This window comes from Epinephelus lanceolatus, chromosome 6, assembly GCF_041903045.1.
Source record: "Epinephelus lanceolatus isolate andai-2023 chromosome 6, ASM4190304v1, whole genome shotgun sequence".
NCBI lineage: Eukaryota > Metazoa > Chordata > Actinopteri > Perciformes > Serranidae > Epinephelus > Epinephelus lanceolatus.
In genome coordinates, this window is record NC_135739.1 from 46,866,605 (window position 1) to 46,891,418 (window position 24,814).

General features: G+C 42.3%; 1 protein-coding gene across 1 annotated transcript; it reads right to left on the reverse strand.

Annotated features, from left to right (window-relative positions):
- Window positions 1-24,585, reverse strand: ddx10 (DEAD (Asp-Glu-Ala-Asp) box polypeptide 10). The gene is made up of 2 exons (XM_033622205.2): window positions 23,134-24,585; window positions 1-1,347 (listed from the first exon to the last, which is right to left on the reverse strand). Exons 1-2 carry the CDS (start codon window positions 24,481-24,483, stop codon window positions 142-144), a joined length of 2,556 nt encoding a protein of 851 aa, XP_033478096.2. The 5' UTR covers window positions 24,484-24,585; the 3' UTR covers window positions 1-141.
- Between the last annotated feature and the right edge of the window lie 229 nt (window positions 24,586-24,814).

Genomic DNA, 24,814 nt, shown 5'->3' on the forward strand with positions numbered 1-24,814 from the left:
TACCCCTTTAAATGTTGTCTCTTTTCAAATGTGAACACAAATCAGACTTCTGTAATTCTACATCTCTTTATTTAATTACTGACTCTGCTGTTAGAACTTCAACTGACCAGTTCATACTGTTTGAAAAACCCTGTGTTTTCTTTACCTCTGCCCTGCTAGCAGATGTAAGACTAACTCCTCATCCTCAGCCAGAGAGAGACCAGTGTCCAGGGCTGCATGCTCATTATTCTGCTGCCTCGCTTTCTTCCTCTTCCCTGCTGTGAGCACATCCTCTTCCTCATCACTGCTTTCACTGCTATGCTGCCGTTTGTCTGACGTTATCATCTCCTCCTCCTCCTCCTCCTCCGACAACAAGTGCAGTTTGTCAGGATCTGGCAGGGTGCTAGGGTCAAATTCGTCTTCACTGTGATTGGCTACGTACGCCACCACCTCGTCCTCCGTGTCCTCGTCCGATTTCTGTCCGGGCCGCTTGCTGGCCTCCCTCCTGGCTGCCTTTGCCTTCAGCCTCCTCTCCCTGTGTTTGGCTTTCACTTTGCGACTATACTCCTGCTTGTCAAACTCCTGGTCCTCCTGTCTTAGCCTCTCCCTGGCCTTTTCCACATTGATACCTGAAACATCCTCTTCCTCATCTTCCTCCTCTGTACCAGTCACTGCCCGTTGAACTGGAGGCCACACCTGCAAAGCCTCACCCTCTTCACTGAAAGCCACTTTGGTGTTGACTTGGAAGTTTCTCTTGAGGACCTTTTTGGCTTCTTTGAACTTTGTCTGTTTATCCATTTTCTTTTTGACCACTTCCTTGAGAGTCTCCTCATCCCCCGTCAAATTGAAGACATCTTTTCTTTTGACTGTCAGCAGGTCCAAGTCTCTCAGATCATCATCATCATCATCATCATCATCATCATCATCCTCAATGCCATCTGCAACCAAAAGCAGTGTCTTGGACTCATCCATCTCCCCTTCATTCCCGCTTTCCTCATCATCGACTGAATCTTCTGAGTCAGAGCTCTGACTTTCCTCATGGCGATTGTTTCCTTTCAGCTGGGCCTTAAAGCTCCTCACCTCTTCCTCTTCTTTGGACTGCTCCTCCTCTTGCTGTGCTTCTTTCTCTGCTCTCCGTGCCTGAGCTTTACTTAAGAAGCGCACCCTCGGAGCCACAGCAAGACCCAGAGAAACAGCATACTCCTGAATCTGGAGTTTAAAGACATCAAACACCTCTTTGTTCTTCATCAGGTAGACAGAGCGCAGATAGGAAACAAAACACCTCTGAGCTCTCTCCTTCTGCTCATTCTCTTGGGCCAGGAAGGCCTCCAGCTTCTGCTGAACATTCTGCATTTTGTCTGGGTTCACCTGCAATCAATCAGAAAATAGTATGAATTAATACACGTTGCCTACTGCTCTACTGCTGTTGTAAATAACACTCAAATAAATATGTATGTATTGTTTGTGTTGGTATTATGTTGCAAAAATGGCCCTTCAGAGCAATGGACGTTTGTTACTTCTGTGAAGAGACAGAGGACTCAGGAGTGGTGGGTTTGCGATGTGGAGGGTTTGACAGTGAAACAAGGCTATATATATATATATACACACACATATACATATATATATATATATATATATATATTCAATTCAATTCAATTCAATTTTATTTATAAAGCCCAATATCACAAATCACAATTTGCCTCACAGGGCTTTACAGCATACGACATCCCTCTGTCCTTATGACCCTCACAGCGGATAAGGAAAAACTCCCCAAAAAAAACCCTTTAACGGGGAAAAAAAAACGGTAGAAACCTCAGGAAGAGCAACTGAGGAGGGATCCCTCTTCCAGGACGGACAGACGTGCAATAGATGTCGTACAGAACAGATCAGTATAATAAATTAACAGTAATCCATATGACACAATGAGACAGAGAGAGAGAGAGAGAGAGAGAGAGAGAGAGAGAGAGAGAGAGAGATGCAGGTAATGACAGTAGCTTACAACAACATTAATGAAAGTAATAATATTATAGTTATAGTTCTGGCTACTGTGGTACAATATGTTGAAAGTATGTATTAATATCTGGCAGTATACATGTGTGACAATAGTCATATGTGTATAATAACAGTAGAAGTATGACTAATGACTAATGATGGCAGCAGCAGCAGGAGGCATCTGGCAGGACCACGGCAGCAGCACAACCACACACATCACGCTGTCCAGGCACCGCTGTGATATGAGTTAATCTGAGAGACAGTGGAGCACAAAGGCTCCGGAGAAGAAGCCGAGTTAGTGACATCCAGAATGGCCGAGTTAGCAAGATGCAGTAATAGGATGAGAGTGAGAGAGAGAGAGAGAGAGAGAGAGAGAGAGAGAGAGAGAGAGGGAGCCCGGTGTATTATAGGGGGGTCCTCCGGCAGACTAGGCCTAAGTCAGCCTAACTAGGGGCTGGTACAGGGCAAGCCTGAGCCAGCCCTAACTATAAGCTTTATCAAAGAGGAAAGTCTTAAGTCTAGTCTTAAATGTGGAGACGGTGTCTGCCTCCCGGACCGTAACAGGAAGATGATTCCACAGGAGAGGAGCCTGATAGCTGAAGGCTCTGGCTCCTGATCTACTTTTGGAGACTTTAGGGACCACGAGTAACCCTGCGTTCTCAGAGCGCAGTGTTCTGGTGGGATAATATGGCACTATGAGCTCTCTAAGATATGATGGAGCTTGACCATTTAGAGCTTTATAAGTTAACAGTAGGATTTTAAATTCAATTCTGGATTTTACAGGGAGCCAGTGCAGAGAAGCTAAAACAGGAGAAATATGATCTTGTTTCTTAGTTCCTGTTAGTACACGTGCTGCTGCATTCTGAATTAGCTGGAGAGTTTTTAAGGACTTACTAGAGCTACCTGATAATAGAGAGTTACAGTAATCCAGCCTTGAGGTAACAAAAGCGTGGACCAATTTTTCTGCATCTTTTAGGGTCAGGATAGGCCTAATTTTCACAATATTACGCAGATGAAAAAATGCAGTCCGTGAGGTTTGCTTTAAATGAGAATTAAAAGACAAATCTTGATCAAATATTACTCTGAGGTTTCTTACGGTAGTGCTAGAGGCCAGAGCAATGCCATCTGGAGAAACTATGTCATCAGATAAAGAGTCTCTGAGTTGTTTGGGGCCAAGAACAATAACTTCAGTTTTGTCTGAATTTAACATCAGGAAATTGGTGCTCATCCAATTTTTTATGTCTTTAAGGCAGTTATGGAGTTTAGTTAATTGATTACTTTCTTCTGGCTTCATCGATAAATACAACTGTGTATCATCCGCATAACAATGGAAATTTATAGAGTGATTTCTAATGATGTTACCTAAAGGAAGCATATATAGAGTAAATAGGATTGGTCCGAGCACAGAACCTTGCGGATCTCCAAAACAAACTTTGGTACGTAAGGATGATTCATTACGAACGTCAACAAATTGAAAACGATCAGATAAATAAGATTTAAACCAGCTTAGTGCTGAACCTTTTAGGCCAATTAAGTGATCCAGTCTCTGCAGTAGAATTTGATGGTCAATTGTGTCAAACGCCGCACTAAGATCTAATAAAACAAGAACAGAGACGAGTCCTTTGTCTGAAGCAATCAGAAGGTCATTTGTAATTTTAACTAGTGCTGTCTCAGTGCTATGATGCACTCTAAATCCTGACTGAAATTCCTCAAATAAATTATTATCATGGAGAAAATCACACAGCTGGTCTGCGACTACTTTCTCAAGGATCTTTGACAGAAAGGGAAGATTAGATATTGGTCTATAGTTGGCTAACACCTCTGGATCCAGGGTGGGCTTTTTTAGGAGAGGTTTAATTACAACTACCTTAAAAGACTGTGGTACATAGCCTGTTAATAAAGATATATTGATCATATCTAATATATGAGTGTTAACTAAAGGAAAGACCTCCTTAAGTAGCCTAGTTGGGATGGGGTCTAAGAGACACGTTGATGATTTAGATGAAGAAATCACTGCGGTCAATTCTTGGAGAAATTGGGGAGAAGCAATCTAAATATATATTAGATTCTACAGCTGTGTTTGAGGTTAGATAGGTAGGCCTACCATCTGAGGGCAGGAGGTCATGAATTTTGCCTCTAATAGTTAGAATTTTGTCATTAAAAAAGCTCATAAAATCATTACTGCTAAGGGCTAAAGGAATACAAGGCTCAATAGAGCTTTGACTCTCAGTCAGCCTGGCTACAGTGCTGAAAAGAAACCTGGGGTTGTTCTTGTTTTCTTCTATTAATGCTGAGTAATAGTTTGCTCTGGCATTGCGGAGGCCCCTCTTATACGTTTTGAGACTGTCTGTCCAGATTAAACGAGATTCTTCCAGTTTGGTTAATCGCCAATTCCTTTCAAATTTTCGCGATATTTGTTTTAACCTACGGGTTTGAGAGTTATACCAAGGAGCAAACTTTCTTTGCTTTGTTAACTTCTTTTTAAGAGGAGCTACAGAGTCGAGCGTTGTTCGCAGCGAGCCTACGGCGCTATCAACAAAATGATCAATTTGGGAGAGGTTAAAGTCGGCACGGGAAACCTCTGTTACTGAAGGTATTGGTATTGAATTTAACGACGAAGTAATCTTTTCCTTAAATTTTGTGACAGCACTATCTGATAAACATCTAGTATAGTAACTGTTGCTGAGTGGCGTGTAATCGAGTAAAAAGAAATCAAAAGTAATCAGATAATGATCTGATAGCAAGGGATTCTGTGGAAAGACTTTTAGGTTATCAATTTCAATTCCATACGTCAGAACTAGATCGAGGGTATGGTTAAAACAATGAGTGGGTTCATGTACACCCTGACTGAAGCCAATGGAGTCTATTAATGAGATAAACGCGGTAGCCAGGGAGTCATTATCAACGTCGACATGAATGTTAAAATCGCCTACAATAATAACTTTATCTGATTTAAGAACTAAACTGGATAAAAACTCTGAGAATTCAGATACAAATTCAGAATACGGGCCAGGAGCACGGTACACTATAACAAATAAAAGTGGCTGCGAGGTTTTCCAGGTCGGATGTAAAACACTAAGAACGAGGCTTTCAAATGAATTATAATCTAGTTTAGGTTTAGGGCTGATTAACAGACTAGAGTTAAAAATGGCTGCAACTCCCCCTCCTCGGCCGCTGCCTCGAGGAATGTGGATATTATTATGACTGGGAGGAGTGGACTCATTTAGACTAACATATTCATCTTGACACAGCCAGGTTTCAGTGAGACTGAGTAAATCAATATGATTATCTGATATTAATTCGTTTACTAACACTGCTTTAGACGATAGAGACCTGATATTTAACAGTCCGCATTTAATTCTCCTGTTTTGTCTTTCTGTCACAGAAGAGGTTTTAATTTTTATGAGGTTGTTATGCACAACTCCTCTTTGTTTAATTTTAGATTTAAATAATTTAGGTGGTCGGGGGACAGACACCGTTTGTATAAAACTATGAAAACTATGGCTGGGTAACTGAACTAGAAGCTCAGAGAGGCGTTTAGGACTGCAACTCTCTGTCCTGGTCTCAACTCTGGGTTGTCAGGGATTTAAATTACTAATAAAGTTTGCCAGGTTCCTAGAAATGAGAGCAGCTCCATCCAAAGTGGGATGAATGCCGTCTCTCCTAATAAGACCAGGTTTTCCCCAGAAAGTTTGCCAATTATTAACAAAACCCACATCGTTTGCTGGACACCACCTGGACAGCCAGCGGTTAAATGATGACATGTGGCTAAACATGTCATCACTGGTCAGATTTGGGAGGGGTCCAGAGAAAACTACGGAGTCCGACATCGTTTTTGCATATTCACACACCGAGGCAATATTAATTTTAGTGACCTCCGATTGGCGTAACCGGGTGTCATTGCCGCCGACGTGAATAACAATCTTACTGAATCTACGTTTAGCTTTAGCCAGCAGTTTTAAATTTGATTCAATGTCGCCCGCTCTGGCCCCAGGGATACATTTGACTATGGCCGCTGGTGTTGCTAACTTCACGTTTCTCAGAATAGAGCTGCCAATAACCAGAGTTTTATCCTCAGCGGCTGTGTCGCTGAGTGGGGAAAAGCGGTTGGAAACGTGAACAGGCTGGTGGTGAGCCGTGGGCTTCTGCTTGGAGCTGTGCTTCTGGCGAACCGTAACCCAACCTCCCGGCTGAACGGGAGTTACCGGAGGACAGTTAGCTGAGGCTAAGGCTATGCTATGTGGCTCCGCACCGGCTACAGGGGGCTGGCTAACTACCGCAGCTACTGAATGGTTTTCCATGGTGCGGAGCCGCGCTTCTAATTCACTAAGCCTCGCCTCCAACGCAGCAAATAAGCTACACTTATTACAATTACCACTGTCGCTAAAGGAGGCAGAGGCATAACTGAACATTTGGCACACCGGGCAAGAAAGAGCAGGAGAAGGAGAAGCCATGGCTAAGCTAAAGTAGCTAACAAGGCTAAGAGCGTGCAAACAACAGCTAAGAGATTAGCGAGAAAGTCGTAGAAAGAAGGAGAGCTATAAGTGCTTAAACAGAACCAGTGTGGGTTATGACTTGAAGTAGACGTTAAAGCAGCGTTAAAGCAACTGAGGTGAGAAAGCAGGCTAGCAGAATTCACCAGAGCAGTACAGAGACGCTGTCACAGAAACACCGGAAATGACACAACTCGCTTACCGCAATACGTCAGCACTGTCACCCTATATATATATATATATATATATATATATATATATATATATATATATATATATATATATATATATATAGAATGATGGTTTTCGCCGAATGCTAGCTACACTGGAACCGAGATACGAGGTACTGAGCCGTAAGCAATTCACAGAAAAAGCCATTCCCGCATTGTATGCAGAGACGAGAGCAAAAGTGGAGGATGCACTTCAGTCTGCTAAACGAGTTGCACTGACCTGCGATGGCTAGACTTCAAGGGTCAAGGAGTCCTTTGTAACTACGGTTTCTTGAGCAACAGCCTGCTGTTACTGCTGCCCTCTTATCTCCAGAGGTAAGGTGTTTATTCTATCTTGTTATTGAATTGTATGGAAAATCTGTAGTGTGTGATGTGTTTCTATTGAACATTTGTGAATGATACAGCCTAAAAATTGGTATTACTTATATAAAATTGTTAACGTGATATATATTTATGATTTATAATAATGCTAATGATATATTAATTTGTTCACAAAATATATTTTAAATTAGTTTTAATTAACCTTCCATTCTGTTCTGTTCTGTTCTTCCTTTCTTTAAAAGGTCAGAAAGAATACCGCTGACATCTCTACCCTGACTGATGGAGACATCAGGAATGCAGAAGAGGTTGTGAAAACCCTCAAGCCAATGCTGGTGGCAACAAAGAGCATGTGCGAGGAGAAAAGCCCAACTGTTTCCATCATCGCTCCACTTCATGCCCAACTTCTGAGTGACACAGTCAACACCATTGAGGATGCTCCTCTTATCAAAGACATAAAGCGTGTCATCCATGAAGACCTATCAAAGCGCTTACATGTCTGCAGAGGAGAAAAACTTCCTCTATGTTGCACTCGCCTTAGACCCCAGGTTTAAGTCGATGCTCTTCTTGGTGCCCTCAGATGTGCAAGACACGTATGCCACGGTGGTGTCCCAGGCTGCTGCCCTGATGGTAATTACAACTTGTACACACTGAACAGTAGTTAGGTCATTTGAATTCTAGTTGTATTTGTACCTTTAAACCGTAACACTACTGGTAGAAAAATGTCATCCGTACATCCAACCATGTGCAAAAAAGATGTGTGAAATTTTAAAATGAATAGCAGCGGCTGAAGATTTGATGTTGTGATAAACATGTTTTTATTAATAACAAAAATAATAATGGTGTGCCAAATGCTTATTGTCTTACAGGAGGATGCAGACGTGGTAATGCAGTCTGATGGTGACGAGGAGGGAGGAAGCACTGAAGGAAGTGTTCCTGCTGATGTCATCAGTGATGAGGACAAACCACCACACACACACCAAAAAAAGGAGATCTGCACTTGCTAACCTCCTTGGACAAACATTCAAGCACGGCAGATCTTCCCCAACCCCATTGTCACCTAACTCCAAGGCTGCAAAGGAGGTCCAGCAATATCAAGATTCTCCACCTCTACCACTGTCTGATGAACTGTTGGTTTGGTGGAAATCTGAGGCATGCAAGTACCCACACCTTGCCAAGCTGGCCCAGAGGTACCTGTGTGTCCAAGGGACTAGTGTGCCATCAGAAAGAATCTTTTCTACTGCTGGTGACATAATCTCTGCTCAGAGGAGTGCTCTTACGTCTGAGCATGCTGATCAGTTAGTGTTCCTCAAGAAGATTATGCCTTGATGTGTCAAGGTTAACATAAAGCGCTTTAATGTTCCCAGGTACTGGTGTACATAATTGGTTGCATACTGTCTGAAATGTGCCCAAGATTTCATTTAATTTTTATTTTCTTCTTATTCTGTTAAGAAATAAGTGAAATGGGCCCAAGTTTACATATAAAGTTGCTACTCGCTGTTCAGAATCAGAAAGCATTGTCCTGGTTTACATAAAACATTTTAGTAATGTCAGACACTTTAATGTGTCTGGCTTTATTTTATTTTCTTTCCTGTAAATTTAATATGCCTTGATGTGTCCAGGTTAACACAAAGCGCTTTAATGTTCCCGCTTCCCCAGGTACTGGATGAGTGAACATAACTCAACATAAAAAGTTGATTGGAAAAACATCATTTGAACTCTGTTTTTAGCCTCATTGTAGTCTATAGCTCTAACTGCCTCTCTGTACACTGCTCTGACGTGTGTGCGCTTGTGCGAGACCGTGAGACATGGGCACCGCCTTCATGTGTGTTCACGTGCTTTCGCTGGTCTCACGCGCAAGCGCGCACACGTGAGCACAGTCCACAGAGAGGCAGTTAGAGCTGCAGGCTACAATGAGGCTAAAAAGTTCAAAGAGTTCAAATGACATTTTTCCAAACAACTTTTTATGTCGGGCCTTCAGGACACTTGGATCACTACTGACAAGCAGTATGGAGATATTTTGTGGTTTCAATTATGTGTTCTTGGACGTTTTAATCTGGGTCACCGTCAATCATTAGGTGTGCAGTTGTGCTGCTACCCACTCCCCCCTCGGATCTCCGTAAGTTGTGAGGACTCAAACTTCACCAGAGCCTCCCTCGGCATATAGGTGAGTAGATAATGGCTGAATTTTCATTTTTGGGTGCACTATCCCTTTAACAGGATAACAGTTGTCAGAACAGCTCAGATTGTTGGTTTTATGTGCCTCATATTTTATACTCTTAAGTTTAATTCTCTGCGGGTGCTCATTTGTTAAACTTAGCTACATAGTCGAAAGCATCTCTTTTTGAGAATGGCTCCCTTTGAAGCCCGCACGGTTGTTCTTATCGTTTGGGGATGGGAACATCTGATGTGTGGGTATGGCTTGTTGGTTCTTGGGTTATGTCTCTGTATATATGTGTTTGTGTTGTGTTTTGTTTTGTTTTGTTTTCCCTTTTCTTCCCTTTTCCAATATCACCTGTTGTGGTGGGTGAGACAGTTATATTTTCTCTCAAACAACACTATATGAGCAATATTAATCCGCACAACCCTGATACTGGATCGAACATTAGATTCGTAAGCTGGAATATTGAAGGTATGAATAACCCAATTAAGTGATGAAAGATATTCTCACATTTGAAACGTTTAGACACCGACATAGCTTTCCTTCAGGAAACCCATTTGCGTGATAGAGATCAATTCAGACTCAGATATATGATATTTTTCATTCAAATTTTGATTCCAAGTCCGGAGGGGTGGCAATTTTGATCAACAAAAGGTTAATTTCTCCGTCTCGAAGACAATTACCAATAAAAATGGTAGATTTATAATTGTTAAAGGCACTTTATACTGCAACCCTGTATTGTTGTTGTATACGCGCCAAATTTTGATGACCCTAATTTTACAGATTTACAGATATTTGGTAACCTCCCTTTCTTAAATACTCATCTTATCATACTGGGTGGTGATTTGAATTGTGTTATTGATCCCTCTTTAGACCGCTCAAATCCTTGTACTTTGACTCAATCCTCGGTGTCAAAATCAATTTCTGATTTTATGGTTAAGAATGGGCTTGTCGATCCTTGAAGGTTCTCCAATCCTCAAGCTAAGGAATTTTCTTTTTTTTCGCAAGTACATCAATCATATTCATGCATTGATTATTTTTTTTGTTGACAGCGCTCTTCTCCCCAAAGTAACTTCTTCTAAATAGCACCCAATTGTTATTTCAGATCATGCCCCTCTAACTCCAAACATAACATTTTTTGAACGGCCCCGTTTTTCTTCGCCCTGGAGGTTTAATCCATTGTTGCTATCTGACGATGCATTTAATGTCTTAACCCATTAAGACCGGAATACACATCTATGTGTATATCACTTTAAGGACGGGATACCCATGAATGAAAGGGATTAAGGACGGAATACACGTGTGTGTATTTCCACATTATCATCTTTTTCGAGGCATGTGACTGATGATATGCGCCACGATTGGCTGAAACCCCACGGGTGAGTGCAAGGGATGTCTATCTATTTGTCAGTGAGGTCACGTGACAGAAAAAAGCTTCGTGATTGGTCAGAATAGGTCAACAACAAAGTAATGCAAAGTCCTCGTTATTGGTTGAATTACACGTGTAGCATGCTTGCACCTGACCCCTCCCCGTTTATATTTTCTGCCGGGAAAACAGATCGGTGTTTTGACAGCTGTCAATCATGGAGTCAAGTGAGGGGTTAGGGTTACGCCAGGGCCACACCGCCCGCGGAAGTGCTGCGAAGCGCAGCGCACCGAAATTCTCGTGCGAGCCGGAGCACCTCCGTTCACATCAGACGCGCATTTCTCCACACCGGTCGACAAGCGGTTCAGCTCCCTAACCAGCTGACTTCCTGCCCGGCTTGACACATTCGCTCGCGGCTCGCGCAGAAAATAGACAAGACGCCAAAACGATCGCTGCAGGGTGCGAGCCGGCTGCCGCGCAGCTGGTGTGGATGACACAATCGGTTAACATGGGCGCCGAGAGGCGAAGCCAGTTTCCTGTTTCCTTTCGGTATCAACATACCAAACAAATAAACGCTACACTTGTAAGCTCTCAAATGCTTTTTATTTCATGTTTCTATCTGCTCCAGAGCCTGAGAAAATAAGGTTTTAGTAGGCGAGGTCAGTTCTTTTACATTTTTCAGAATATGCTCAGGATTAGGGGTTTTATACAGGCTTTATAATGCCTTTTTTCCAGGCGAGATTAGGTCTAAATGGGTTAATATCTTCCTCAATAGATGATTTCATTGCTCTAAATAAAAAGGACTCTACCAGTTTTTCGAATGAATATGGTGATAAATCAAGTAGATTATTGGCTCATCAATTAAAAAGACAAGCGACATCCAGATTGATTCCTAGTATTAGAGATTCTACTGACTCGCTCACCACCGATCCAAGTATAATCAATACAATTTTTAAGTCCTATTACTCCTCTCTCTATGAATCAGAATCTCCACCTGACGCAGCAGAGATGACCTCCTTCTTTGAAAATCTCAATGTTCCTACTGTTGATCCAGATGTAGCTAATGGGCTTGATCCTCCCTTTAGTTTGCAAGAAATTGCCGCGTTTTTAAAAAAAATTCATAGACAAACTAGCCACTCTTCTCCTCTCAATGTATGATGAGTAGGCATGTAACGATAAATCGAATTTCGTGGTGTCGCAATAAAATTAATTCTCGATACCGTCGTGGGAATGCCACAGTAGTTATATAGCTGCGTTCTCCTACAGAGCTGGTAATATGACTGTGCGACTACATTCCCCATAATCCTTTGCATGCAACTGCACACGCAGGTGAGAGCTCCTCCTGCAGCTCAGCCTCTCAGCCTCCGACTCTGCCCGTGCGTGACCAGAGGAAACGAGACAAGTGAACAGAAATGCTAGAATGGCAAACAAAGTAAGGAGATTGATTGTTTTTCTCTGTGGATTTTCTCCATGACCGTGAGAAGCCATGCATATCACGTGAATCAGCGAAACCGTAGCTTTCCGACAAGACCAAGCACTTGTCGGTAGTCCAATGTTTTCACAGCGAAAAAAAAAAAAAGATAATGTTACATTAAAATAATGTATAACAAAGCTTTCATACAGCTTTGCACACACATTACTTTTGGATGGATTACACGCGAATGCAGGGTCGCACAGAAATGCCACGCATATCACATGAAAGCACAGGACCAGAGCTTTCCTCTCCTCATCTCCTGTTCTGAGAAAGTGTTAGGGTCTCCTTGATGTCAAGATTGTCAACCTGGCGTTAACAAACTGAGTAAATGTGTGTTTTTGAGTTTTTCTATGACTTCCAGGGAAATGGCTGGACTTTATTTATTTTGGTTTTCTTTTACACACATCTCTACCCACCTCTCTCTCTCTCGGTCTCTCTGTGTCTCTCTGTGTCTCTGTGAGTGAGGGATTGTGTGTTTTTGAGTTTACATTATTTCTATTTGTTGAAAGCACATGTTCAACTGTGTTGATTTGTTTATGATACTTTATGATACGCTTCCAAGTTAAAAAATAACATGCTGTACAGTGTACATGCAATATTTTTTAATAAAATAGCTATTTTTAACAATAAATTTTCTCCTTTTTTCCCCTTGTATAAATATCGTGATATATATCATATCGTGAGTTTCTGGTATCGTTACATCCCTAATAATGAGTCCCTTGAACATGGTTCATTGCCTCCAACTTTAACCCAGGTGTCCATAACCCTTCTTTTAAAGAAGGGCAAGGACCCTGAATCATGCACTTCTTACAGACCTTTGTCCTTATTGTATGTAGATGTCAAAATTTTGGCCAAAGCGTTAGCACCTCATCTTGAAAAGATTCCTCCTACCATGATATCAGAAGAACAAAATGGATTTATCAAAGGACACCAGTTCTTTCAAAATGTTCGTACACTTTAGAATGTGATTTTCAAAAACTCTTCTCCACTCCCTGAAGTTGTCATCTCAATCGATGCCGAAAAAGCATTCGATCATGTTGAATGGAATTATCTTTTTGCTACACTTCATAAATTTGGATTTGGAAACAGATTAATGTCTTGGATTAGACTTAACACCTCCCCCAGGCTAGCATCCACACTAATGACACTCACTCCAGTTATTTTATGTTATCACATGGCACTAGACAGGGGTGTCCTCTTTCCCCTTTACTTTTTGCCCTAGCCATTGAACTACTGTCGATTGCTTTAAATCTCTTCCTCTTTATTGCAGAGTCTCTCGGTCCGATGTTGAACTCAAATAGTCACTTTACACAAACGACCTGTTTCTATATGTATCAGATCCACTAACCAGCATTACGTCAATATTATCTCTGTTAAAGAATTATGGTTCCTTCTCTGGCTATAAAGTCAATCTTCTTAGAGTGAATACTACCCCATAAACTCTTCTGCTTTATTACTCAAACAATCTGATATTCCCTGTTGGGGTTTAGATATTTAGGAATTAACGTGACCTGCACTCTATCCTCTCTTTACATCGCTAATTTTTCCCCACTGGTAAATCAGGTGAAGGCAGATTTACAGAGGTGGAACTCCTTACCATTGTTGCTGATAGGTAGAGTTAACGCAGTGAAAATTACTGTATTGCCTAAATTTCTTTTTTTGTTCCAATTCCTTCGTTTCTTCCAAAAACATTTTTCAAATCGCTTGACCAAATTGTTACCACCTTTTTGTGGGGCAGTAAGACTTCCAGGGTGAGATATTCACTTCTGCAAAAGCTTAAATTTAATGGGGGTCTTGCATTACCCAATTTTCTGCTTTACTACTGGTCAGTACATATTCACAAATTTATATATTGGCTTCAGTCTCCGGGGTTATTATGTATGTATGCAGGGTTCAACGCTAAGGTTTTTTTTTTCACTTGCCTGGTCGTGCAAGTTGGTCAGAGATCTACATGCCCGAAGTCAGTTTTTACTTGCCCTATAAAAACTGTTTAATTTAAGTGGCTATCAAATAACAAAGACTGCAGTTATTTCTATGTTATGTAATCTTTATTCACACTGTATTTATTAATTAAAACAACATATGTCATGTATTGTAGCTTAATTCCTACACAAAAATGACAGAGTCAGGGCCTAAAGTGAAAAAATTTGCTGAGCCTGAAGCCTGAAACCTGAAACCTGGGGGTCAGCAGCAATTTTTGTCAGTCGTTCTCTGTCTATAATTTTGCGCCCTACTTGAGCCATGCCCACCTCTATTTATTTTTCACCCCTCTCTCCAGTTCTGCTGTATTAACACTGGGTTTAATATATTTTGCTTCCATCTCTCTGCCCTGCTCTACTGTACTTCAACACTACTTAGCTCTCTCTACTCTACCAGTAGACTACCACATCCACCTGTTGCACAAAACGCACACAGCAGTGTTTCCCCTAGGATGGAGTTGTAGCAGCGGAGGTGAAGCACACGCATGAAAAATAATTTTCACATGCGTGAAACTTTTTTGTATGCTTGCAAAGCACAGCCTGCTGGGATGTTTCTATGTATCTGCTGGCACCAGAAGGGCTCTTTAGGACTAAGTACATACAGTACATGTGTGCACAGTATGAGCAGGTGAAATGTCTGTCTAGCTTACATATGAGGTGTCTCAAGATTTAGGAACATACAATTGTATTGAATATAATAAAGTAAAAAGTCACTTGACATGCTGCTGTTTTGTGCTATGATCTATTTAAGTGCTGGAAGTTGTTATTTACGTTATTTACGTGACAACAAAATAATATGACTTTAGTTTATGAAGAGGTAAGACAGAGCTCTCTCCTCTCCTCTTTGCTGCTCTGTGCTTCACTTGTGCCATGTAACCAATCAATGGGGGCTGTGGGCAGGACATTGTTACACAGCTGTGCCTGTGACTTCAAGCAGAGAGACCGCTGCATCAGAGCCGAAGGAGCACGTTTTAAAATACATTTATTTTATCAATTAGTTATTAACTTTTACTATTTTTAGCAACTTGCCTGATGGGGCAAGTGAGTTGTTAGTTTACATGCCCGACCTTGAGTTTGACTTGCCCCGGGCAATGGGGCAATGGGGCAATGGTTATTGTTGAGCCCTGATGTATGTGTAGATTAGAGGCTCAGTCACTCTCTTCATCTTCTCTAACGGCCTTACTCTCCTCCTCCCTACCATTGAATCCCTCTAATTTTACAAGTAATCCTGTGGTGCTTTCCTGCCTTACGCCGGATTTCCACTGGATGCGTGTCCGTTGCAGAACGGCAGCACTGGTTATCCGCTGTGTGCTCCGCCGTCCGTCAATACCCACCGGCTGCGTTTGCTGTGCGGTGCGGTGCAGCTCCGCCGGAAGACATCTCGGTGCACTGCCATGATTAATATCTCCTCGTCCATGGTGTCAGTGGGTGAAATGACGTCTGAAAACCTCTGACCTGTTGACTTCAGGCCTGCCTCTGCCCATTATGTAGTTTTTAAGGTGTAGTGCAGAGAAATATGATCCGCCGTGAACACTGTGTATTTTATTTTGAAAATTAACCGGATGTTTTATCGTGTTTCTGTGCACGACTTCCTGCCCCGCACGATCTGCTCTGTGCTGAATTGCTGCGTTGTGCTCCGGCGTCCGGCAAAAATAGAAGTCCTGCGTATCTGTTGCGGAGGGTTCCGGAGCGCCGCAGCTGAGTCGGAGCTGGAACGCAGCACCGCCGCAGCCGGTGGAAACACACACATTGACTAGAATGGAATCCTATCGGCTCCGCTGCCGTGCCGGAGCGCAGACGCAACCAACACGCATCTGGTGGAAATTGGCCTTTAAGATTACAGTTTACAGATACAGTTCAGGCGCCATTTTAAATTTGTGTCATCATCCACCCACACACCTGTAACTAAAAATCATCTGTTTCCCCCATCACTAATCAACACCACTTTTATGATTTGGCATAGTCGAGGCATTAAGCACTTTAGAGATCTTTATAAGGATGGTATCTTTTCCACATTATCAGATCTGAGATCAGATTTCACTTTGGACAATTCTGGACTTCACAGATGAGTTGTGGAATAAAGCTGTCCTTAGCACACAGTCTAGCACAAGAACTTCTTCAATTCAAAGTGCTGCATAGAGCCCACATAACCAAAACCCCGTAATTTGAAATGTTAAATTATGACTACTTCAAACTGAATGTTTTTATATATACAATATTTATTCACTACACAACTGTAGCACAACTACATACACAGCTGTAGCCTAATCTCCTCCTGTCTCCTGTGAGATGTGAAATTTGACATGTGAAATTATGACAACTTAAAACTGAATGCTTTTATAAATAAACTATTTGTTCACTACACAACTGTAGCACAACTACAGTACAGGCCAAAAGTTTGGACACACCTTCTCATTCAATGCGTTTTCTTTATTTTCATGACTATTTACATTGTAGATTCTCACTGAAGGCATCAAAACTATGAATGAACACATGTGGAGTTATGTACTTAACAAAAAAAGGTGAAATAACTGAAAACATGTTTTATATTCTAGTTTCTTCAAAATAGCCACCCTTTGCTCTGATTACTGCTTTGCACACTCTTGGCATTCTCTCCATGAGCTTCAAGAGGTAGTCACCTGAAATGGTTTTCCAACAGTCTTGAAGGAGTTCCCAGAGGTGTTTAGCACTTGTTGGCCCCTTTGCCTTCACTCTGCGGTCCAGCTCACCCCAAACCATCTGGATTGGGTTCAGGTCCGGTGACTGTGGAGGCCAGGTCATCTGCCGCAGCACTCCATCACTCTCCTTCTTGGTCAAATAGCCCTTACACAGCCTGGAGGTGTGTTTGGGGTCATTGTCCTGTTGAAAAATAAATGATCGTCCAACTAAACGCAAACCGGATGGGATGGCATGTCGCTGCAGGATGCTGTGGTAGCCATGCTGGTTCAGTGTGCCTTCAATTTTGAATAAATCCCCAACAGTGTCACCAGCAAAACACCCCCACACCATCACACCTCCTCCTCCATGCTTCACAGTGGGAACCAGGCATGTGGAATCCATCCGTTCACCTTTTCTGCGTCTCACAAAGACACGGCGGTTGGAACCAAAGATCTCAAATTTGGACTCATCAGACCAAAGCACAGATTTCCACTGGTCTAATGTCCATTCCTTGTGTTTCTTGGCCCAAACAAATCTCTTCTGCTTGTTGCCTCTCCTTAGCAGTGGTTTCCTAGCAGCTATTTGACCATGAAGGCCTGATTGGCGCAGTCTCCTCTTAACAGTTGTTCTAGAGATGGGTCTGCTGCTAGAACTCTGTGTGGCATTCATCTGGTCTCTGATCTGAGCTGCTGTTAACTTGCCATTTCTGAGGCTGGTGACTCGGATGAACTTATCCTCAGAAGCAGAGGTGACTCTTGGTCTTCCTTTCCTGGGTCGGTCCTCATGTGTGCCAGTTTCGTTGTAGCGCTTGATGGTTTTTGCGACTCCACTTGGGGACACATTTAAAGTTTTTGCAATTTTGCGGACTGACTGACCTTCATTTCTTAAAGTAATGATGGCCACTCGTTTTTCTTTAGTTAGCTGATTGGTTCTTGCCATAATATGAATTTTAACAGTTGTCCAATAGGGCTGTCGGCTGTGTATTAACCTGACTTCTGCACAACACAACTGATGGTCCCAACCCCATTGATAAAGCAAGAAATTCCACTAATTAACCCTGATAAGGCACACCTGTGAAGTGGAAACCATTTCAGGTGACTACCTCTTGAAGCTCATGGAGAGAATGCCAAGAGTGTGCAAAGCAGTAATCAGAGCAAAGGGTGGCTATTTTGAAGAAACTAGAATATAAAACATGTTTTCAGTTATTTCACCTTTTTTTGTTAAGTACATAACTCCACATGTGTTCATTCATAGTTTTGATGCCTTCAGTGAGAATCTACAATGTAAATAGTCATGAAAATAAAGAAAACGCATTGAATGAGAAGGTGTGTCCAAACTTTTGGCCTGTACTGTATATATCAAAATATATATAATTTAACATGTTTTTAAATGTTAATTCATACTGACTGACATGAACCAAGGAGTAAACATTACCATCTACAGCCGCGATAGGGCGCTCTAGGCTTGTGACAACTATATGCTGCTCCCGGACCACTGAAAAAATTAAATGAAACATTAATTTAAAGACAACTGAGAAAGACTGAACACAAACAAAATGCCCCCAAAAAGAAAATCCTATTCTGCAGACTACAATCTGCAGGTAGTAAAATATGCAACCGAAAACAGTAATCGAGCGTGAAAGAAAGTTTGGAGTGAGTGAGAAACTTGTGAGGGACTGGCGAAAGGCAGAGGTTACTGTTACTGCAATGAAGAAAACAAAGAAAGTGGCAACTGGTCATGAGAAATCACACTTCACAGTGGTGCTGGCATGTTGTGAAGATGGATCGAAATTGCCACCGATGGTCATTTTCAAACGGAAAACCATGCCAAAAGACAAATTCCCCCCCACAGTTGTCGTGGCCGTGAATGAAAAAGGGTGGATGGATCAAGAAACGATTAACTTTTGGCTTACAAAGTGCTACACTAAGTGTCCTGATGGCTTCTTTAAAACACACAAAGCCCTGCTTGTGATGGACAGTATGTGAGAGCACATAACGCCACAGTTCAAAGATAAAATAAAAGCTTGCAACTCCATACCTGCCATCATCCCTGGAGGCTTAACCAAAGTACTCCAGCCACTCGACATCTCAGTGAACCGGAGCTTTAAGGCAGTCTTGCGGCGCCTGTGGGAGGAGTGGATGGTGGATGGAGAGCACAGCTTCACGGCAACCGGGAGGATGCGCCATGCAACTATTCCAGCAAGTCCTTGGATGGATCGACAAAGCATGGGCTTCAGTGACAACAGGGCTTGACGCTAACTTTTTTCCCAAGGAGCACATGTGCTCCTAAGTTGAAAAAGTAAGGAGCGCACAAAGAACTTTGGGGGCACAATGTAAATTGATCAAATAATGTGTTTTCCGTAATAAACGTGATGCAAATAGACATTTACAAGCAAAATTATTTGATGAATTTGTACACAAAATGTACAGAAAGGTAAAATCATCAAGTTTTGAAAAAGTGTTGCAATTTAATTTTGTCTTTAATGTTATTATCTTATATATATTATCTTTGCAATATGATTATCTTATATAATGTTATTACTATCCGAAAACATTCTCCAGGTCCTCTGAAACTCTGCAGGACTTAAGCCTCTTTCACACAGAGCGCGATTTTCGCGGCACCCACCACAGGGTAGGGCGCAGAGCAAGCAGAGAGCAAGGCGCGCAAGACAGGATTTGGGGTACAGGCTCGTTCAGGAGCTACAGCTCCATGGTGACCGCTTCCGGGTCTACTTCAGGCTCTTCTCTGCTATTGGACACGCCGAGGTGTCGTCACAGCATGTTGCGGTGAAATTAAAAAATTTCAATTCCAGTGCAGGCTGGCGGCGCGCAGATGCCGTAGCACATACACAATGAATGGGTTCGTTAGCGGAGGTCTGCGCTCTGTGTGAAAAGGGCTTTATTTCGATCCTGTCCAGCAGCGGTATCGTGGCGAACGGTCCCTAACTGCGGGGAGAACGGAGCAGGCTTCACCGGAGGTCCACAGCTTTACCCGGTCCCTCGTCTCCGCTACACTTTGACTTATTTCCACCCAGCCGACAGCCTGGCCGTGGAGAACGGCCCCTAACTGCAGGGAGAACGGAGCAGGCTTTCCCGTAGGTCCGCAGCTTCCTCCACACTTTGACTTATTTCCATGCTGCCGACAGTGGGACTATATTCATTGTGCCGACAGTGGGACTTATATTCATTGTGCCGACAGTGGCTTGGAAAACCACCCATAACCGTGTCACACGGGGAAGAGGGAAGGCAGCTGGAGTTCCTCCAACATTTGCTGTTAGATTATCATATTTTTTTACTGACAAAAATACAGGCTGCTTCGGCTGTTTTTTTATGCGCACATGTGCCCCTAAATATTTTTTACAGTTCGCACACAGCTATTTAGTCGCAAATGCGAGTGAAATGCTCGCACTGTCGAGCCCTGGACAACCGAAACCATCCTGCCGGAATAACTGGAACTGATGCTGAGTCTGACGACAGCCCCGCAGAAGAGGAGACGGCGCTTCATCTTCCTCCTGAGTTGGCGGAGTTGTTCAGCAGCAACACCGAGGATGAAGAATTCAATGGATTCAGTGATGTGGAATGAGATCGGGAGCTTGGTGAACTTGCTTACCGGTAACTTGCTTGGAGTCGCTGGCTTGTTATGTTAATTTAGCCTATTCAGCCTCCCAGGTATGTTTTTTATGCTACTGTATAGGGAATAACTGTTAATGTGTTACATTAACATACCGGAGACCTATTCAGCCTGTTGTTCTGTGTGCCATTGTATAGCTGAATAACTTGCCTTTCCAGATTAAATGTCTGTTCTTGGACTTGGATTTTGTGAAATAAATTTCTAAATAAATGCGACTTATAGTCCAGTGCGACATATATATGTTTTTTCCTCTTCATGACGCATTTTTTGACTGATGCGACTTATACTCCAGAGCGACTTATAGTCCAGAAAATACAATAGGCCTATTTTGTTTGTTGAAGACAAGAAGAAGATATTGAATTTGTTTACATTTTGTGCTGCTGAACCACAATAAACTTTTTGGATACTATTTAAATAAAAACCTTATGGGACAACTTGGATGCATTCTTTTTTTTTTTTCTTTCTTAAAAGGCCCGTTTCCACCGGACTGCAGAGTGAGACAGACATACCACTGCAGAAGTAAAAATAACGTGCAGATTTTTTTTCCCCCCACGACTAATTGATTAGTTGAAGATTATGTGCGACTTTAATCGACCAAGATTTTCTTTGGTTGTCTACAGCCCTAATAACTATGTCAGGTCAGGTCAGTGCCCCCCTAATGTAGGGGAAACACTGAATCAAGCAAGAAGACTAATGATACCATTTATGTATTATATTGTAATCGCAATCACAAATCGCGATATTGCCCACTCAAATCGCAATTGCACATTTTTATCAAATCGTGCAGCACTACACCATACTCAATGAGCCGCCCGGTGAGGACGGCACCGATGATGATGGTGCCGGTGCAGCAGGTGATGCTGAGAAAAATTAAGAGGTGTATGCAGAACTGATTGTTTAAAATAAAGCCAAGGAGCTATGAGAGCACAAAAAAGTTCAATGCCGTTTGCTCAGATGCATCACATTAGGGTCGTTTTCACAGGCTTAAACAAAAATTGCATCAAACTTAACCTTGCTTAGGTACCTTTCTCTCACCCTTTTCTCTCCCTCTACTTTGGACTGTCATCTCTTTGCCGCCCCCCCACTCTTGAGCGCGCCGCAGTACAGCCAGACAGACAGGTGATGACTCCGATGATTTTTCAAAATATGATATTTAAATTATCATTTCAAACTCTGATTATGGTATGTGCGCAAATATCGGCTATATATATATATATATATATATGTATATATATATATATATATATCAGTTCATACAGTATACTTTACATTGTTTTAACATCTGGGGAAAAAAAAAAAAAAAAAAAAAAACCATCATCATTCTGAAGGCGTTGCGGCTTTTTTTTTTGCCGTGGCAGTGCGCCACGACATGTAGAGGAAACCCTGGACTCTGTTCCACTGCTCCTACTGTCAGCCCCCCTTGTGAGGGCCTGGTTTTGTTTTGGGAGTTGGGAAAAAAATAGGAAAATGTATAATATGTGTAATCTCACTTTTCTGTATCCACTACTGTATTTCTAAAAGTGATTAATAAAATAAATAAATACATAATAAATAAAACGACAAAAGCTCTCTGGTGCCCACACAACTACCACTACACTACTGAGAGGAGTGGATGAGAGGAGAGCTAGTTCTCGTTACCTATAAGGTGCTGGTGGCCGCAACGAACAACTCACAGAGATTGTATTGATTTACACTGTGAAGCGTTGAAGCTCTGTTCAGTAAAAATTAGTATTGGGCAAAGGTATTATAACATTCTCATGATGTGTTCAATGGAATCTTGCAAAATGTAGCTTTTGGTGAGAAATGACTAAATCCAGCTGTATAAATGGAGAAATTTGTTGATGTTTTCACAGCACTATAAAATAGATGGTAGAGAGGGAATATGATGAATCATATATAGTAAAAAAGCTTTTGGCTTATTTTCTAAACATGTTTTTTCATGTGTAAGAAGGTTATGTTAAAGGTTGTTTCATAAATGTGTATTACTGAATTTGTGCTCATTCAAAGGTGTGAAGTGTAATGAAGGACTGAATTACTTTAAAACTGTTAATTTCTTTTTTATAGTATAGATTTCTGTTTCCCTGGCATAAAAGAATAATAAATAACAAAAAACAAAAGAAATACAAAAATAAAAACATTGGTATCAGCTATTAGAGAAATTGTTATTTTAAACATTGGTATCAGTATCGGCCCAGGATTTCAAAATCAGTGCATCCCTTGTTTTATTCATTTTATTCTTCTGAACAAGTCAATTTGTAATTCCTTTTCTTTTTATTGATTATTGATTTATATGTTTATTATAGCATATGTACAATATGTTACTGAGAGCAAATTTGCAAAGGGGGGGGGGGGGTCTGCATTACCAGACATAGGTATCAGTGGAAATTTCAGAATTGGAACAACAGCAATAACTACGTTCTCTGTCTAATCAGCCAAAATTATTCCACTGCCAATTTATCAGACATTCCTTAAAAAAAAAAAGTTTTCTCACTGATTTCTCAGCATTTTTCATTTGCATTGCTTACAGTACTGAAAATTCACATTTAAAAAGATCCTACAGCAACATCTCTTTTTTCTATTTCTTATATATGATGTGTGATCTAACTTATCCCTATATGTGCTTTATTACAGGACAGGCTCCTGGCTGTCTGGGTGTTGTGATGGTATTGTGTGTTTTATTGTCCTGTGTCTTTGGCATTAAACTCCAATCCAATATAACATCAACACAAACTATGACCAAAAAATGACCATAGGTATGAACTGTACTGTACTGGATTGCTACACTGTAGACTGGTTTCTATTTTTCGGCGCAATGGGTGTGACTTGTGATGCTGTGGATGCATGATGTCTCACCTGGATCTTGTTGATGGGAACCTTGTTCTCTTGCAGCTGGCTGACCATGCCCTTCTCTTCTGAGGGAAGCAGCAGCAGTAGGGCCTCTCCCCCCTCCTTGTACCTGGCAGTCCGACCCACCCTGTGGATGTAGGTGTCTGCATCCTCCGGGCAGTCGAACTGCAGCACCCAGTTGACGGCAGGGAAGTCAAGGCCTCTGGCGGCTATGTCGGTGGCAAAGAGCACGGCGTTCTGTTTCTTGAGGAAGTCCCTATAGACCTCCACTCTCTTCATCTGCTGCTGTTTACCATGCAAAGCCAGGACAGGCATGCCAGGTCTGAGGCGACAAAAGACCCGGAACAGGTACTGCACCTCCTTGCAGCAGGCAAAGAAGACAATTATCTTCTTCTTCAGGTGACTCCTGATGAAAGAGTAGAGCATGTTGACCTTCTGATAGAGTTCACACACTACATAGCTCTGCTCCAGGGTGGCCGGCGTACTGAACCTTGCCTTTTCGTGAACCCACACATACTCTGGGTCTTTAAGGCTGAGCCGGGCCAGGTCTTTGACCGACTTGGTCTGTGTAGCAGAGAACAGCAACGTCTGTCGGGACTTCGGAAGGTTCTCCACAATGGCGTTGATTGTATCGGCAAATCCCATGTCCAGGATGCGGTCCGCCTCATCCAGAACTAGCATGTGGAGATTAGAGGCGTGGAAGGTGGCCGTTTCGTCCATGTGCTGGAGCAGTCGTCCCGGGGTGCAGATGACAATGTTGGTGCGGTGAATCCTCTCCGACTCGCTCTTGAGGTCCTTCCCGCCGATGATGAGCCCCGCGGAGAACTCGTGGTTCCTGCCCACCTTGCGGAGGACTTCAAAGGTCTGGTAGGCGAGTTCTCTCGTGGGGGATATGATGAGAGCACCGAGGCCGTCCATGGAGCTCCACTGCTGGCGGTACAGACACTCCAGCACCGGTATGAGAAAGGCCAAAGTCTTCCCAGAGCCAGTCTTAGCTGCGCCGAGGACATCTTTACCGAGCAGAGCGAAGCTGATGGTCTGTCTCTGGATCTCTGTGGGCTGTCTGTACTGAGCCTCCTGCAGACCTAACAGGGTCTTCTTTGAAATGGGAAAGTCGGAAAACTTGACAATCTCCTTGGTGTTAATGTCGCCGTACCTGCTGACTAGCCTGTCGATGTACTCCCGTTCGACCTGCCACTCAGGAACCTCCCTCTTCGCTCTGTCTCGCTTAACTTGTACTTTGGTCTTGTTGTATCTTTTCCTCCATTTCTCGAAATCTTTGACAGGGTCGGCGCCATCTTTCATCTTCACGGGCTTACATTTCTTCCCGAAGGAGCTTGTGCCTCTTTTCTCCATGATTAAAAATAAAAACAGAGAGAGAAAGTAAAATGCGCGCACACACACACACGCTACCCTCCTAATAAACAGCGTGGAGAAGACAGTTTTTTTTGGTCGCGCCTAGCATGACGCCATAACAATGCGACCTTCACACTTCTTTTTTTTTTTTTTTTTTTTTTTTTACTTTATTTAACAAAATCATGTACAAACAACATGGCTAGCATCATTTTTACGTTTCAAATGAGCAGGTGCATAGGAAGAATACAAAAGAGAAAATCTACATGAGAAAATGAAATATCCATGAAATAAATAAAATAAAATAAAAAGTTAGCTAGGGCTTTTGTCGTAG